This window comes from Cydia strobilella, chromosome 1 (genome assembly GCF_947568885.1).
Source record: "Cydia strobilella chromosome 1, ilCydStro3.1, whole genome shotgun sequence".
Lineage (NCBI taxonomy): Eukaryota > Metazoa > Arthropoda > Insecta > Lepidoptera > Tortricidae > Cydia > Cydia strobilella.
In genome coordinates, this window is record NC_086041.1 from 11,819,121 (window position 1) to 11,838,465 (window position 19,345).

Genomic DNA, 19,345 nt, shown 5'->3' on the forward strand with positions numbered 1-19,345 from the left:
GAAATGCTAGAGACATGTGTTTGTGTTACAACTGTAGTTAAAAATTCTGATACACATACGTACACTAGATTGTTCACTGGACCAATTTCCAATACAAAATGAACCAACCTAGCGCGTTTCAGGGCAGTGAATGAGTTATTTATGGTTAAATCTTATATAAAAATACATACCTCACTGTTCTGTCTGCTATGAGGATTCGATGTTTCCGGCGATGACTGCTTGTACCACGCTTCCGCCGACGGTCCTCGATCCACATCCACTCCGGAATCTCTACTGTCTCTTAACTTAGCATTGTCATGGGACAGTGTTCTCTTATAGAGAAATTTCTCGATCTTCGTCTCCTCTTGAAGGAAGGAGGTGATGTCGGGCCGAGGCGCGGAGAGGTCAGCGTCGAGGTAGTCGTCGACTTGGCCTTCGATGCCGAGGAAGCTGGTGCGTTTGTTGCGGATTTCCTTTTTTATTCTACGCGCAGAACTAGTATGCTTGAAGTTACCCTGTAATTGGTAAAAAAAAAATATTACTAAAAATGTAAAGTAAATATCTACGGGCTCTAGATGATATACATAAAACAAAACCAATTTATAGGGGCAATAGAATCAAACTCAAATGGGCGAGTACGGTGTTTCTGGATTCAAAATAATCACGTAGTTTTAAACAATCACGTGGTTTTGTAAAATATCTATGTCTCTTTACATGTGTCTACACAAGAATTTTAAGTCAAGGTTATCATAATTAAGTACGTTCTATTTTGCCAATCTCACTGTTTACAGAACCATGAAAAAAAGTGGGTCTAACTAGGTCAATGTATTTTTACTCACATTGCCAAGAAGTTCGTCATCTTCTGTAGGCGGTGGAGGTGGCTTCTCTTTAGGTGGCTCCATAACATTAGTAGGCAAATCTAGTGGGAAAGCTGCCCCATCATCTACCGAGTTTTGGAAGAACATGTCCATGTTCTCATACAGATGCGTAACTGACTTCTCCGTAAAGTCAAGGACATCATTTGTCTTAGTTTCTGTATGTTTTGGTTCTTTTACTGAGTCTTCCATGGTGCTGTTGTTGACGTAACTGTCTTCGGAGTCCAGCTCTTGGAAGGCCAGTTCCAATGCATCGATTACCTAAAAGGTTACAAAATTACATAAATAAATGTGCCATTTTCAACCTAAAGGGTACTTATTCTCGGTTGTCAATAAGGCGCTATTTCCATATAGCTTCAATTGGAAATCAACCTTAACGACAAGCGACAATGTGGTACCTTTTGGTTGAAAACGTCACAAATGAAAACGTAACATATATTATTATAAGGTTTCTAACATTTAGACAAAAAAATCCCAAAAAGCAGAAACTAAACCACTATACATTTTTGTTTATGAAACCCATTTAGTCGGTTCGAGAACTTGCATGCGGTTCTCGTTAAGTACATTGCGGTATTTGGACGATCGACTGAATTAGTAGTAGTAAATCACTTTATTGTACAAAACAAAAATTGTTAACATGAAATTCATATAAATTTAGGTACAAAGGCTGAATTCATTGTACTCTGTAGTTATGTAGCAATGTATTGAATATTACATTCAAGTTCTTGAACAGTCTAAATGGGGCTTAAGAATACTACAATAAAACGAACATTAAAAACAAATACCTCATTTTGCAAATAAGAACAATATGCTCAATTACTGAACGTACCCAATGACACATTCAGAAAAGTCCCATGCAAGAAGAATGAAAACAGTAGCATACCATGCAGCGCAAATGATGTTAATGAAGCGAAACTACGTACGATATAAGGCTTACCTTCCCATCACCCAAGCTGATGCAATTAAAAGCTAAGTAACCTATGAGCTCTCTCCGGCCGCTCTTATCAGACTAACGTGTACAAGTCATGATCACAAGATAACGACCTTGTTTGCCAATGATATCATTAATGATAATGCTCTAGTGCCGTGTCCTGATTTTCTTTCTAGTAAATCTAAATGTTCCATTAGCAAATATGAGGATAGAAAACAAATAAAACCCATACATAACAGTGTAACATGTATTTTTGATAATGAATTTACAAATATCACGTTTATGAATAAATAAACTAAATTGAAACTAATAGCTCTACGCTAACATGGTGTATTTGTATATAAATAGGAATATATTATACATGATGACAAAATGGGTACTAAAATATAACCCTGTATGCAGAGTAAGTAAGTCTAATCTACATTTTATTATTAATGGTCTGCTGATGCTGGTAGAAATTAATGACATTTGAATCAAGACATGAAATGATTATTAGGTTACGGTGTTTTTGGACACTTTTACTTAATAATGATAATTACGGTTCTATAGTTAAATTTGTGAAGTGGTAGCAATATATTATTATTATAAAATTAATTACTGTTAATAGAATGTGGATAGGTTGTGTGCGAGATCAAGAGATCATATTTACTCAAAATTAATCCATTTCGTGGGTCTCTCATCAGCCTTGCGTCAACAGCAATTTATGAGAAAATGAATGGACTATTATAACCTAGGCCTCGTTTAGGCGCTGTTTTTGGCAACACAATCGCTTGAATTTCGTACAGTTTTCGTAACTACTTTATTATTAATGAACAAAATAGTTTTTCGTCTGTTGGGTTCGATGTTGCGTTTGGTCCGTTTCTGCCAGAAGGGGTTAAAATCTTGCGAACTACTTACCGTGGCGTCTATGTTAGCTGTAACATCACGAGTGGTTTTCATGTTATTATCATTAAATGTTTGACTACGTGAGTTATTACATGGATCATGATTGACAGAGTCTTTAACTGAGCATTCGGATGTACACGTTACATCGGTGAAATTGTTAGTAAGCGTATGATTATCAGTTAATGTTTTTAGCGTTTTAATGGAATTCTTTGGTGAAATGTTAGTAGTAGTAGTGATATTAGAGACAGTTACCATTGGCATGCTCTTGCGGTTAGTAGGTTCATTAGTAGTGCTAGTTTCTTTAAGGTTAGTACTGTTCCCAGCACCAGTGTTTTTGTTGTTACATATTTCGTTTAAGTTGAGGTGAATAGTCATCTTGCCCTCGAACACCACCGTATCACCCTCCGAGCCCGTGGAGACCGGCTCATTCAAACTTACACTAGTATCCTGATTATCCAAACTCTTGAGCGTATCTTCATCTTCTTTATCCATCTGAATTTCCGTCACGTCTTCAGTAACGCTAAGTTCCTCTGGTTGTGATACCGCTTGAAGATAGTTACTTGCGCTATCGGAATCTACTTTGCTGATATCCTGAGCTTCCTCTTGTGCAATTTCTTCAATAACAATGTCTTCTGGTATCGATTGTATGGGTTGAGACATTATTTCCATAGGTTCTTCGATTTTGATTGGCTCCAATGTTATCGCACCATCTTCATTAGAGGACTCGTATTCGGATATTTCAACCATCGGCTCTCCTATTGGAGAAGCTACTTGTGTTAAGTCTGCGATATCATCTGCCGGAGCAGAGTCTCGTGCGGTATGAATTCCACTATCTTCAGTTTCAATATCACTCTGGGCAGTGTTGTTCTGCATATCAGCGCAATCGAAATCTTCGAAACTTTGAATTCTTTCAAAAGAGCTGGGTGATGTTTGACCATTAATGTCTAAACTGTCAAGAGAACGACAAAAACTCTGCATTTGATTTTCTATACCTGTCAAACTGGCCTTTAATGAGTTCTGCATAAGATTATCGTTAAAATCCTCTTCTTTGGCTACTGGTTTTTCCGTAACCATCATCTGTTCTTCTACCAATATCTTAGGTATTTCCTTGTTTTTTGCTGCGTCCAAACAAGAAAGGCGCTGTTTAAGACTCATAGAGACTTCTTTTACCTCAGTTTTGTTAATCTTTTCCTCTTCTGATGTTTGTGACTTGAGACTTGAGAGACGCTCTTTCAAAGACTTTGCATTACCGAGGTCTCCATTTGAAAGTCTTTTAGTCTTATCAGGTTCTGTAGATGCAGACTTGACCTTTTCGAGGTTAAAAAGCCTCTCTTTTAGTGGTTTCACTTCTGTAGGTAACTTGTTCAGCTCGCTCGTAGATTTTTGAATGTGTGTTTCTTCCGTGAACCTCTCTAAACTGGAAAGTCTTTCCTTAATTGACTTTTTATTTTCAATATCAGGTAATTTTGGTTTGTTTTGTGACTCTTGTGAATTTTCTCTTTCGAACTGTTCTCTTCGTTTGTGTATATCTATCTTAGGTAGGTCTTTCTTCTGGTTATTATTTCGTTCTTCAGCTCTTTCCCTTTGGAACGAGGAAACTTTTTCCTCTATTTTGTTGCTGACTGACGTCCTGATTCTGTTTAGGTCACCATTGATTTTATCTGCGGACTTTTCTTTGGAATTGTTAACAACAGTTTTGACGATATTGCTGTTGGTTTGGGAGATTATTCGTGACTTGTAGCCCTCGATAGCTCCTTCATAAGTGTACTCCTCAGGTTCAGGGGAGCTGATAGTCATGGTCGTGCAGGTGTCGTATTCGTTGGCGCTGGAGCCCAGCTTGCGGTTATCGCAGTTCGACAAGTTGTCGACGTCTGAATGGTTCTTGTCTAAGTCCATTCCATCGCTCTGGAATTCATAAAAAAATAAATTACTTTTTATATTCTGTAGAAAATGAAACGATGATAAAAAATGATGATTAGTATTGGCAAATACTATACTAATATAATAATGGGATTTTCAAAATAAGTCTTGTCTGGACCGAGAAATTAGCAGCTGTAGCAATATTTTTGGTAAAATGAAGATGTTACCTATTGAAGGCCGCATGCCGTACTTACGGCTAAGCTGTTTGTGTCGCTGAGGTCATGCCCGTCATCTCCCTCATTTCTGGTTACTGTGCAGGTACTTACTCGTACAGCCAAGCTGCGTGTTGCAGTCCTCGCTGAGGCTGCTCTTGGCGCTTGAGGTGCCGATGCCGAGGTCGCTGAGGTCGTACCCATCGTACTCCGCATAGATGCAAGAGGGTCCATCGTCTGCCCGCTCTGTTTACCGTACTGTACTTACAGCCAAGCTGTGTGTGTCGCAATCCTCGCTGAGGCTGCTCTTGGTGCTTGAGGTGCCGATGCCGAGGTCGCTGAGATCGTGCCCATCGTCCTCTGCGTACAGCGGGAGGGGCACCCGTCGTCTCCCCGCTCTGGTGACAATGAGAAGCAATTATTAGCTATGTATGTTTTATTTTTATTTGATTTGTTAAAGTAACGTTTGTAAGATGACAGTTTTCCACGATAAATTTAACGTAAATGAAGTCATTCACATTCGTACGATATAAGTGCCTTAAAGTTGCTAAAAAAACCTAATAACTAGTTTTTGACCGAGACGAAAAAACGGGTACTTTTAGTTTTATTTAGATAATATTCTTACGTATTTTAACGTAAAGCACATGTGTTTGTGTAGCGAACTGTCACTTTTTCTGCTTAGCCATATGTGACATATGTCACAAAGAACTGAATGACTCATTCTAGTCTAGTGTCTAAGAAGTCAAGTTTAAATAAATATTAACCCTTAAATGCATGATTTTTTGTATAACTTTTTAATAAATTGAAATAGATGTGTCATGCTGTATAAAAGTAATAAATGTGATTTTGGATAGCTGCATATTGAGCCACGGACCATCAAATATACGATGCATATATACATCATTATGCATTTAAGGGTTAAAATATCATTTTTAATAATAGACTTGTCGCGTCTGTTTGCTGTTAGTCAGCCGGAATAGGGGATTCCAAGACGATGCGTCAATTTGTACAAATAGACGAGCCCAAGATTTGCGTTAATGTCATAATTATAAACATAATCTCATATAATTTCAAAGCTTATATTGCTTAAAAATACACACGACATTTATTAACATTTTATTAAAGACCAGAGTTATGTTAAATCAATATCGATGCTTATAGATTTAGTAATTTTTGTACAAATAACAGCAAAACATCGCCTACCTATAAATAGTTATAATGTCGTGTCATGTGATACTGGATGTAAGCAGAAAGGCTAACCCACCCACCTTGCGCAGGGTTTATTAAGCCCTACTAATTGACGTAAATCAAACATAACAGACATCGACATTGACTGTCAACCTTTCAAGGTAAATGTCAAATTAGAATATAACACCTGCCAGATAAACCGGCGGATCACGAAAGTGAAAACTTGACACGTGCTCACTTTCGCTGTCACACTTTCGGAAATTTGCATAGAAACTGACGAGTTTTTAACACGAGATGCCATGGGCGTAATTAAATTGTGTAATGGTATGTAATGGTAAATAAAGAGATAGATATCAATACAAGCATTCGACGTAATTTTATTTGTTTATAATAGTAGATTTAAGTTAGAACTTAGTGATTTGAATGATGATCGCTTCATCCATTAATTCGTCATTCGTTAAGATTCGTTACATTAAAAGTTATCTAGCAGGTACCTATTTATATGATCAATATTTGTTATTCAACATTGCGATCATCAAAAAAGTCTTGGAGGATTCTGCTAATTCGACGACCAGACCAAAATTGAATATTGGTGTCTACTCAAGTACCTATATATATCAATAAAGCATTCGCTCGTTCTCAAACCGAAATCAACCGCAAGTCGTTCGCTAACACGAAGACCAATTCCGTCATATTTGAAAGTCATGGCTTGATTGGTTTGCGTATAGGCTTCCAAACGTTACTTTTACCGCAGGTATTCAATTTAGCTACGCCTAGTGTCAAGACGTCATGGGTCAATCTATTACCCGACCTCTGACGCGTGCGTACCACGGCAAGCGACATGCGATTTCTTTTTAGACATATTTGCATTGTAGGAACTTCTAATCTATTTTACCGTAGACATATTATATGTAATAATAATTTTCAGAAAATAGCGTAGCTAGCTTAGTAGGTCAGTATAATAATAAATGCTTGTGTCCACTAAATGAAGAAAAATAAACTATTGATCCTCCATATTCAAATTTAAATGAATGAAATATTACATTATCCCTTGCGAGCATTTACATTCAAGAGAATTTAACTAGGGAACAAATCAAATTATTGTATGAAATATTTTAAAGTGAAACTTTTATTCTATCGCCCCAAATTTTTTCACAGCCTTTATGTAAAATCTTGTGACGATGTGACGTGTTGTATCTTCTGTTTAGTGTTGTAGAACATGTCAATATGCGTGTAAATGAAATATTACCGCAAAATGCGCTTTTATAAAACCAGTTGTTCTGAAGAAATTCTCAGTTCAATACACGAAGGTTACTGTACCTGTACCGTGTATGAAGAACATAATACTCTCGCTTAAAAACTTTAATACACGCAAGAAATCAGAAAGTAAGTGGCTAGTTTTTTACCCGACTGACAAATTTAATAGGCGAGGGGAATATTGTTCATAAGTACATATAATCATATTACCGGGTAATGTGTTACCAGATTCATCTTACTTGTGGGACTGTTAAGCTACTCGTAGATACTTACAGTTCATGTAACCAGTCAATATTTTAAAATTTACTTTTTATAAACTAAAAAAGATGTCATATATTAAAGAAAAAGTGACGAAGCCCTCCAGTGGTAAACTTTTTCTTTAATATATGGCATCTTTTTCAGTTTATAATTTACACATAGTATTGTGACTACTTAAAAAACACAAATCAAAAATATTTATTAAAATGATTTGATTTGTTCCCAAAGTTGTTTGTATTTAGTTTTTACTTTCCTTATTTTTCCGAATGTATCTCTACCTCTACCTACGTATCACGAAGATCCACTTAGCCCAGCTCGTGCGCACACGCATCCGTTGCCTCGCCGGAGTAATAGTCCAATTTCTACCGGATCCTGGCGCTTAATCTGTAAGCGAGATTGTGAATGCGGTGCTCCTTGACTACTCGATATATTGCTATCACGCTACTGCGTGAGCCCTCGTTTCATCCTATTTAGATGTCACATGATTATATACATAGTTTTACTGTCTCTCATTGTTGCTCTTCTTCTCTGGGAGAGATCTAATTGTTTGTTTGCTTGCTTGCTTGCTTATCATTCACCTTAACATTGGCCGCTTTACCTTAGGGAGTATGTATCAGATTTTCTTGTTGTCATCAGATGTTTTTAGTTTATCATTATCACAATCCCGATAAGAGCAATGTGTGGAAATAAAATAACAGGTAAATAAAAAAATGTATCTCCTTATACGTTAAGTATACCTAAACTATTTTGGTATGCTGGAAATCTCACGCCTAGAGTTTTATAAAAATAAATTTTAGCTATGAACGTATTTTACCACGTTGAACGGACGGTAATAGTACGTACGAGTATTCATTAGTAAACGATAGCAAAACCGATGGAGTTAAGTCATATAGACAACTCACGTGAACTTCGTGCGTTCGACATAACGAATCAATTCTTTGCATTTAATTCGGAATTTCGCCATGTGCCATCGCGGAATTACTTAAAAAATAAAACTAATAAAGCAACGCTATACAACCAATGTCAAAATTAAGGGCCACTTGCACCATCCCACTAACCTGGGGTTAAGCGGTTAACACCCAGTGTCAAATTATACTGGTAACCATCCATGTTTAACCGGTTAACCCCGGGTTAACATGTGCAAGTGGCCCTTAGTGTATTTGTATATTGACGTTCAGGTGACTATGACTAGACTGACTAGTAGTTTTCTGCAACCAATTTTTTTGATACGTATTAACGATATAACTTTAGATCGCGTTTTAAAATCGAATACATTCACTGCAAATTATTAATAAAGCTATTAAGCAAAGAAACAAGTTCCTAGAAAAGAACTACTGGAAAAGAAAATTTTTACACGTTGTTGCAACCGCAGTGCAAGCACGAATGTAATAGTAACATCGAAAAAACGTACGTGGCCGGGCAAGCACGAGCCGAAGGTAAATCGTGGATTTTTGCACGAATGCCCAATCGTGCGCATTCTTTACGTTTATTACAAGGTAGTGTGAGTTACAAGCGAGAGCGACAGACAACACAGCGATCACAATTATAACATGACCTGTGGTTGTCATAATAGATAAGAAGACAGGCAATAGATATACGTTATGCAGGCTTTTCTAGCTTCAATCTCAAGAAAACGGGAACCCGTCGCACTTTATTTATGTCTTACCTACTGCTCTTGTTGTGTCAAACTCAGAAGAAACTTAAAACTGCGGGCCTATTCGACTTGTCTCAGTGACAAGTGTACCGTGGCTTGACTCTTGTGGCACTGTACTTATAGATCGTCGCTAAAGCAGCCATCTGAATGTAAAACTTACACATGTCACTTTGACTGATTGAGTAGGCTTCCTGAAATCGCATTGTTCGAAGATGGTGAAAGTGTGCCCGTTTACCTTAAAACATGAAATCGCCACCGCTATTGAATTAATAGTTCCTAAACTAGTGGGAAACATGGGTCGTATTGTCTCTAGCCACACCGCAGTCACATAATGTCGTGATTATGTCGCAATTTGTACCACGTGGGAACGAAATGTATGAAACGTATGCAGGTAATGCTTAGGCACAATTAGGTAGGGCAGGTAATGGACTCATAAAAGATAATGATGATCATTATGATGTTGCTTTTCCCTGGCTAAATATATTCGCAGTGTTATTTGTTACATCGTGCACAAAAAAATAATAATAACATAGATGCTTATACAGCAAAGATCTAACATCTAGCTGGTTAGAATCATAAGTAGAGAAAATAATCCAGTAATATAATGCAAACAAACGACTAGAAATGTTCGCAAAACGAACAATTGACATACCTAACTAGCATTGATTACTCCAGAGCCAAAGCTGCGTAGCCACTTTTTGCCACCAATAGTCTGTCAAGCGCATTCCAACTTGACAATTTATGGTGTTGATTTCTATAAAAGATTACTACTACCTATGAATCTCATTTACGACCACCTAATCATGCAAGCAATAGGGGTTACTTTAGTATGCGCTGTTGGACAATGGTTAGGTAAAAAGTGATTGCTTTTGTGCCGCGATGATACAATGAAGAACAAAACACGGAGTATTTAACGATATCGAGATTGACTGATAAGCTAGAAACCCTAGCAATAGTTAATGCTAGTATCCACTTACCATTATCTATGTCACAGAATAACTAATAGTCCTACCGTACAGAAAATTCACTCCTTCACAAAAGCCAGATTTAGGTATAAAATTATACCTACACTCGCCGCCTGCAAGCAAAATTGAAACTTATAACCGCGCACGAACCGTGAATCTTCTTTGCGCGCCGCAGTTTTATAACCGAGCTGCTAGTGTCGGCACGGGGTTGTCACTTGACAAGTTTTTGTACCTATACCTACTGATTTATTATTTTTAAGATAAATATGTATGTAGGAATTACAAACGTTGATTCTGTAAACATAAAATTTCTAGCCGGAGATAGTATGTCTGATTCTTACGGAAGTAGGTATGCCACAGAAGTAATTATTCCTTTGAAAATATGTCGGTCAATATAGTCTGGAATTTAAAAAATATGTTTTTTCTGCTTCCTTGTTCTTCCGTTTATTCAGACATCCGTAAACAGAACATTATCTTTTATACAGATTAGATCGTGATTTAGGTTTCGATGACATTGCGTATTTTCAATTTTGCGCGAGCGCCACGTGACACGACTATCGTGAGAGCCGAGCGGCAGCCCACTGCCATACACCTTCCCGGGCGGTGCGCCGGCCAAATATACCTAAACTGCGCAGTGACACCCCCCTGTCTATGTGCAAATATTTAACATAAAACTTGTTATTAGGATTGTAGGTTCCTCCAATATTATTTCTTGCGTTTTGCATTAGTTTTCCGTCAGTCAGATTACTGCGGTTTTAAATTAGAATGCCATTATTCATTTGATTGTAGATTATTTGAATCCGTAAACATTTTAATCAGGCCCATAAAAGACATGGGCGCAGCAGCTGGCGCAGGACAATAACCTGCGCAAACGTCGATCTGGCCTATATCTAGGTACCTATATTTTGTTCTCATCACAACAAAATGAATGGAATATTTTTGTTAAATCTGTAGTTATATCAGAAACAATAAAGTTTTAAACCGATTTGTGAAACAAATTTTTTTTGTAAAAGTGATTTTGTTTATTACGTTATAACAATAAAAGTAATTATGTAAATAAATAGGTAAATAGACCATTGTGTAAATTTGAATAAGTTAATAAAAATAACAAATTTTCTTATTTTCATTTTATTAGGATGAAACAGGTTTATGAATTCCAAAACTCTGGATACATTTTGGGTTAGATTACCTATAACCTCACTAGTTTTTGAAGTTATAAGACATTATAGGCAAAAGAATGTTAGGGATGAATGTTGATGGACGGAGAGCGGATAGTAGACCCAAAAAACGGTGGATGGATTGCGTGAAAGAGGATATGAGAAAGAAAGGAGTGTGCTGAGGTGACGAAAGATGGAAGAGAAAAACATGTTGTGTCGACTCCACATAACGTTGGATAAGGGCAGAAAGAAAAAGATAAGACATTATGTCATCCCTGATAAAATATTAACTACATTTTCAAAAAAATAACGGACTAAAAACTCGTTAAACCCACTCTTCAGTCTCAATATCTTCGTATCGGTCAGCTTTCACGCTTAGCGAAATCCACGAGACTGTCGTCGTTTTAAATCGTATAGTTTTTGTATGTTTTTGATAGCAGCGTACGACAAAACAACCACATTAAACATGAAAGTACTGTTTGCATAGAAATGCTCCAGAAAAACTCATTGAACCCACTCGTCAGTCCTAAGATGCAACCAGTCAGCCGAGTCGGCTTTCTCGCTACCTCTAATTGGCGATGGCGAGGGACCGGCCAGGCAGGAAGCGCTGGGAAGACACCCGGGTTTTTTGCTACGCATATGAAGAGCCGAGGACAGGCTACGTGCAGCTATACACCGTTTAATACAAATGATTTAGATTAGATTGGGTTGACCCTTGTTTGCACATGAATCATAATATGTGGTGTGCCGTCGGTGAATCATTTGAAGAGTCAAGAAGAAGTACGACGACAGCCCATTTCAAGACAATTAATTAAGTTTCAGGATTCAAAGAGCGTACTTAACTTTTAATTGTTTGGAGAAAGAATTAAAAAACACAGTGTGCGAGAGTAGACACGGCCACGACACGGCTAACGAGAGCTTTAAATGACAAATGAAAAAAAAAAAACTTGTATTTGAAAAAAATAATTATAATCGTTTTTCCCCTGAACTTATTTAAAAAATCTGTATTCTCAGTATCACTATAAGCTATTATCTAGGTAAAAGAAGGTTATAATAAAAAAAACTTGCTTTTCTTCTAGATATATCTCTTTCGAATAGAATCTGTATATACCTATACATGTGTATAACTAACTACAGATGGAAATAATTATGCCTATATTTTCCTATGAATATATCCAGAGCGCATATTTATGTATGTAAGTGTGAAATTCTGTCTATGCACGTTACTTCACCGTAATTATTACTTTACCCAGATAAGGAATACACTATGTATGGGTAAATTAGGAATATGGTATGGTCGTAAGTTATTAGTAATTAAATGAACTAAAATAGGAAGTAGTATATCAGGAATCTAAATAAGGATGGAACTATCTTGGCTAGTTATAATAAGTTCCCTATGAAGAATTATGGTTCGGCTATTAGTAGGTACTAAAACTGTTTGGTTGTTACCAATCTTCCTCAATATCTATCCCTTTGTCTAGTCTATTTCCCTTAACTAGATGCGTGTTCACCCATCAGCATTTTTAACCATATCTAGGAAAGTAAATACTAAATCATTGTTATGTCAATTTTAATAAGTATATGACGGCATACTAACGAACCTGTCGAGAAACTTCCTGAATCCTGAGGTTTACAGCTTTTATCTCTAAAACTAGTAAAAGACAGTCCGGCGAATGTTGTCTGATAAAAATGTAAAACGAGGTAGAAAGTAGAAATCTTAATTAACTTGCAGATTCTTGTATCGCAGACGTTCACAACGGACTTATCAACGGCGATGGCGACAGGACGAAATGATTCTTGATTCTTGAAATCCCGTCTAACTTAGTCGGGGTTCTAACCCACCACCAGCAATATCATTTTCTTATCATTACTCTGACTGATTATTTGTTAAATAAAGGAAATTAGAACAAAAATAATACGTATATTTAAAGTATAAGTTTATTTCACTTTGGAGCAATTCATCATTTTCGGTTCGAAGATATTAATGACCCCACCGACCTTAATTATAAATGGCCATTGTATTACGGCTGATAACCCTGAGATATCGAACGAATATGGAATTTGACGCAGCGAGTGCAGTCTTGAAGCTAAAACAGATGGTTTCGCTCCAATACGTTGTTTAGAACTGGCTCTAAATATGCTGTATATGTTACTATTAGGGCTGCGCAACTCATATTATGCATTCATGTTATGCCTGAAATCTAGTGAAATCAATATTGTCTTAAATTATACTAAACTTATTTTAAAACCTAAATTTACTTGGCACCGTTCCGTGGAGCAGGAATTGGGTGTTTTGAGAATGGGATGGATGGTTACCCAAACTGCCCAGAACCGGTATCAGTGGATGACTATGATTCGAGCCTTACACCCCAATAGAGGGTAACTAGATGAAAAGAAGAAGAAGCGAACCTATTTTATTGTAATAACTGCGACCATTCACGGCAAAAAGAAATAATATCTACCATTAATATAAGTATCAGTGCTTCGATCTCTCGCCGTAGCTGCGGAAATGTGATGCATCAATCAATACGGTCGCTATCTAATCTCAATACACTTAACTTTAATGTATTTAATTAATTGAATCGGCAGCCCTACCAATTAGTCTCAAGACAGGTTGTAACGCGACACTGCGCATACAGCTCCCGTTTCTGCGCAAAGCCGAGCTTGACAGATCTGGAGGCGTACTCTGATTATAATAACAGGTTAGGAATTTGATCTAGACTTGTTTGATGATTTGTCAGTATCAAAAGTGATATTTCTTCAACCACTAACGTCACTTGAAATACCTCTCAAAAATGTAGAGCAACAATATGGTATGATTCGTAATTCCTACTCTTGATTTTAACTGGCATGCCTAGTTGCTTTATTATAATATACTACTATCATCAGACAAGAGATAGGACTGGTGTGACTAATAGATTTATAGCCCATCTTAGGTTTGATCAAATTAGGTCATTTCCTAGTTTGACCAATTAGGAACACAAATTGTACCATCCGGTCCATTGAATATTGACTGCTGTGCTTATCGAGACTAAACCGTGTTTATGTAAAAACTGACAAAACTGATGATGGTGTAATGTTGGAAAGATTAAACATCTTTCCAACATTACACCATCAGCGTAAAAGTTCAAAGTAGAAAGAGTTTAATGGCAAGATAAAATTTACAACCCACACGGTCAAGTAAAAAAGCAAACAATTAAACCTAATAAGTACAGTCGAAGACATAAAAACGTGACATCAATTGCCCAATAACAAGTCGTGATTTTTCATAAAACAAAAGTCAAGCGTGAGCCGTTCTTATGAAAGAGCACCCACACAATACATGTTCACGTTAAGGTATAAAGAAGATCATTCGTCAGAGCCCACGCGATGAGCATATAGGATGAAAGCTATCTTTTTTATTGAGCGGGCGATAAGAATTGTCATTGAACGGGTAAATACTCGTACCGGCTGCGCCTCTGTCAATGCAGATAGTTTAAGCTCGCATGAAGTTCCAAGTTAAGTAACATAAACTTTTATTTGAAGCTCATCCCTTTTTATGTCATAAATCCCCTTAGATTACTTTTACAGTTTATTTGTTTTATTTCCGGTGTTTAGCTTATCATAACACTAAAATTATAGTATATATCGTTGTGTTTAACCATGACTGCCTTTCGTATCATCAAGTAGATATAAGAGCTATTTAGATGTAGGTATACCCAGCTGCAAAAGTGCATACACATGAATAAAATCCATTGATCGCTATGCCGCGCGGTCGGTGTGGACACTGTGGACTCGAATGCTCATTTATACAAACGGTACGTTTTATGGGATCCACAACAAAATTACCCATGTATGATATCCATATTTTGTATACGGTAACTATTTGTTAAACCATTCTAGAGTCAGTTGTTGGTAACCATTAACATTCAAGGTTTTTATTTCTTCTTCTTCTTCTACCTAGCGTTATCCCGCCCTTTGCCAGGGTCCGCTTTCCTGCTTGCCTTTCTCCACTTTGCTCGAACCTGGGCGTCCACTCGCGTAAGCTCGTTTGCGCTCATATCCGCTTTCACGACATCAAGCCATCGCTCTTTTGGTCTGCCCTGGGGTCGGGGCTAGGTTAAGGCATATGTATTTATTTTCTCAAATTCCAGTTTTTCGGTTCCTACTAGGATTTTCTGTTTTGATGCCAGTCTCTAAGGTAGATTAAGACCTAGTTAATTAACTGTAATGCTGGATTGGATTTAGAGGTATCTGGTAAAATTACTTAATATTAATACAAATAACCAACTTTGGGAACAAATCAAATTAATTTATTAAATACACCACTGAAGGGGTTTGTCACTTTTTCTTTAATTTATGACATATGACATCTATTACAGTTTATAATTAATATCAATAATTAAGAATCTTACTTTGCAGTATGTTACATTTCTGTAGACAACATGGGAACTTTCATGAACAATATCAACAAGCGTCAAATGTTTATTAAGAGCACAGATAGCTGTTTACACTTGAGCCGTAAAACAAAGTGTTACTGACGCAAGCCGTCAGTCCATCAATCAATCAATAACGCCTACGTAATCATGTTTACGGGATCCATACTGAAGGTCGAAAAGTGCAGCTAATGTCATGTATTATGTTTTGAACATAATATTATGAGATTTATAAAGGACTTGGACATATCTATTTGTGGCTAATAAAACCTCTTTTCGTAGTCGACATCTAGCGTCAAGTAGCGGAATTATCAGTACCGCTACTCGACACTAGTAGTGCCACTTGTGTCGCGACTGACGAAGTGTATTGCTCAACAATTTACAACTATTAATATTATAAGTAGAAGGAGTTGAAAATATATTTCCGGTTAATCATAACCTAACCATTTATAAGTAGATCGATATCCTTAAACATTACAAGATCTAGAAGGAAAATAAACTAATTATTTACAGCAATTGTAGTAATTGCATGAAAAAGGATGCTTTACCTCAACAGGGTCTCGCAATTATGTTATTCGTTTTAATGAATGCAATTTAATCGGGATGGTTTTTTTAAGTGTTTAGCCTAAGTGAAGAGTATCTACATTTAGTCTAACATGCAGTCGCGATTTAACTGTAATTAAAGATTGAAATCTGAGATCTCGATATGATTAAATCACACCGTTATATGCGGTATTTGGCGTTAGCATTTGCATTATAATATATTATATAATTACGTATACTAACGCGTGTAACTTCGTGTAACGTTATATTACACGAAGAAGCTCAAATACAAGAATGCGTGTAGTTATTATAAGTAGGTATGTCATAACGTGCGTGCAACTCTCTATACTACCGAATGCAATGCAGTAACAACAGCAACAAAAAGTAATAAGATAGAATTCCATCAAGCTTCATAATAACTAAATCATAAGCCAGTTAAGTTCAGCAAAACTCTTGAATTGTATCATATCGGCAGAACAGGATAGTTCCTCATGCCATATGGTTCGCTCTATGATTGTACACCCATGTATGGCTCTCGGGATAAATTGCACTATGGTTCAAGAACTGAACTAATAGCGATTGCGTAGGCGTTACGTTAATAGATCGACTGTTAGATAGTATCTGTAGATTTATTTATCTTTTACCAGGATTGTACAGAACGACAATGATAACTACATTGATAAAAACTGTAGGTAAGTATATGTACCTACTTTTCGTACATTAGCATTATCTCTAGCGTCATCAAAGGTTGGCTACTACAGTTCATACACTATTTATGCTTTGAGTAATAAAACAAAAAAGAAACCTAAGATAGCTAAGAATTATACCTTCCATTATCACATATCTAATCACACTTGAATGGGTTAAGTAATATAGGCTCGGAAAGTGGGTGTCGTTAATTTTATTAAACTAAAGAAATAACGACGTGTCTGAATGGACAATTTGATATCGGCCATTAAAAATTAACATAGGTATGTACATCTGCATATAGCAGATGCGCTATTAAAATGTTTGTTCTAATGAACGTGGGTGGTTTTTAGTGCTTTGCATTGTTGCAAATGAACTCGAGAACCTTGATTGAAGAGGTTTAATACAAGCTGTCGGTTATTAATTAAGTGTACGTCTTTGTAAACCACCTTGAAATCCGTGTAGGTAGTTCATCGCAAAAGTTATTTAAGTATTGTATTGTAAACCTACTTACTTCTTGTACATTCACCTCACATTGACATAGAGGTCATACAGGTATGTTATCAAAAGTCCCATTTCCTAGTGCAAACAATTCAATTCGATTTGGGCAAAATTTTTACATATATTCCATTAGCATGCATTACGATGAAATTACCGTAAAAAAAATTACGGATTTTCAAGGGCTGCGACACTAAGAACATAGGAAATAGGAACCGAAATGGTTAAGGTTTTGTTTATATACAGATATTTTATTAATGGTGATAGGACTTTCGGGGGAGGTGTAACACGGCAATTAGCCACTTTCAGTGTTTAACGGTAGCACTCTGGTTTACCGTAACATAGACGCATATTGCTTGTCTCAGCGATAACTTCATATGCCTTCTGGAAACATTGGGACAATGTACATATGGGATCCAGAGGCTTAGTTTATAAGTTATTATAAGTTAGTATAGGTTTAACTAACTAACATAGCTAGGCTTAAGGGAATGTACACTAACACTATGGACATTAGTCTGAAATAAAATATATTGATTGATTGATTGATATGTATAAAATAGGTAAGCTATCACATAAAGTATTAATTCTTACTTGTACCTACACTTGTGGTGTCATTATACTATTATACCCTTCGCTCCCCGCTCCGTCTAACCTATCTACAAGTTACCCAACTTCGCACATCGTACCGAATTATAAATTACCATAAAATTGTAAGTTAAGACAAGATTTTGACGTATAATCTGGCCCCGTATAGACAACATGCTAATCGCTAACGCTACGAAGCGAACGAAATGCAACTGTCACTGTCGCACTAATATGGAAGAGTGATAGAGAAACACAAAGCGATTCGATGGCGAAGCGCAAGCGATCGTCATCTTGGCTAGGCCGCCTGGTAAGCCAGCTCTGTCAATACAAATACAAATAATGCAGGTGCAAAGGATCGATTTCGCATACAAATTTGGAATTTCGCGTCTTTTCTACTGAAAAAGTTGCAAATTCCATTAGCATGCGTCGTACCCAATTTGAAATTACCAAACACATCTTTGACCATTCTTTCTCTTCCTGGACCACAGTGCGACAACGAATAAGGTCGGGGCTCAGAGCTTGGTCCTTAAACGGAACATTAAGCTCGCAATAGATCACTGCAGCTACGTAACCTGGTGAACGGTGATTTATTGTCTACAACTTTTTAATACCGTTTGGAAATTCATAAGTTTCGCCATTCCTATTTGATATTTTATCATAAGTATATAAACCTCCATAATATGTGCCATTCTCAATCAAAAGGTTACTTATTGTCGGTTGTCAATAAGGCGATATTTAAATATGGCTTCAATTTAAAATCAACCTTTTTGACAACCGACAATGTGATACCTTTTAATTGAAAACGTCACATATTAACGAGTATATACACTTTTTTGGTCTGCTCGAACACATATTATACAATTTTAAACATAAGGTGATGAAATTGTTTGCGATATCTGGGAATTAGGTGGGCGTTCAACCTAATTTAAGAGATTATCAGTAATTTTTTTCAGTCCAACTACTTGTAAGTTTTATGCCTTAGATTCAGAGTTCTTCGGAGGACGTCATGTGACGATCCCCTATTATTATGCGATATGAAAAATATAAATTATCAGCAAAAATATGTTTCACCTTGGGCGACAACACTTATATTCTATGTTAGAATCTCAGGGTTCAATTATAGAATCCTTCGCTTCGATCAGGATTCAATTACGCCCACGCCGTAAATATGTCATTTTTCTCCCTTGTTACACAATCTACTATTAAGCAGTAGGTAAGATTTTTACATGAACTCCCAGTACAGCACATAATTACGTCGCGCAGTGAAAGTGTTGTCCTATGTTATCAGGGATCGGCGCTCGCGCAGCCCGCAGCGCCTAATCATAGTATTTGCCGAGAAAGTGATCTATCTGTGCTGTGTGTTTGACTGTATGTCTGTGGGTGTAGTGTTAGCTAT

At 36.8% G+C, this 19,345-nt stretch overlaps 1 protein-coding gene across 4 annotated transcripts in view; it reads right to left on the minus strand.

Moving 5' to 3' along the window:
- The window catches only part of LOC134745584 (LIM domain only protein 7), a 221,429-nt gene that overhangs the window by 13,906 nt on the left and 188,178 nt on the right, over positions 1–19,345 (minus strand). For 2 of the 4 annotated variants that reach the window (XM_063679660.1, XM_063679666.1), the window contains 4 exons: positions 5,011–5,140; positions 2,923–4,575; positions 819–1,115; positions 171–494 (listed from right to left, as the gene is read on the minus strand). In XM_063679660.1, the coding sequence (XP_063535730.1) occupies positions 171–494; positions 819–1,115; positions 2,923–4,575; positions 5,011–5,140 (2,404 nt within the window). The remainder of the gene's footprint in view (positions 1–170; positions 495–818; positions 1,116–2,922; positions 4,576–5,010; positions 5,141–19,345) is intronic. The other 2 variants (XM_063679675.1, XM_063679684.1) reach the window with 1 other exon arrangement.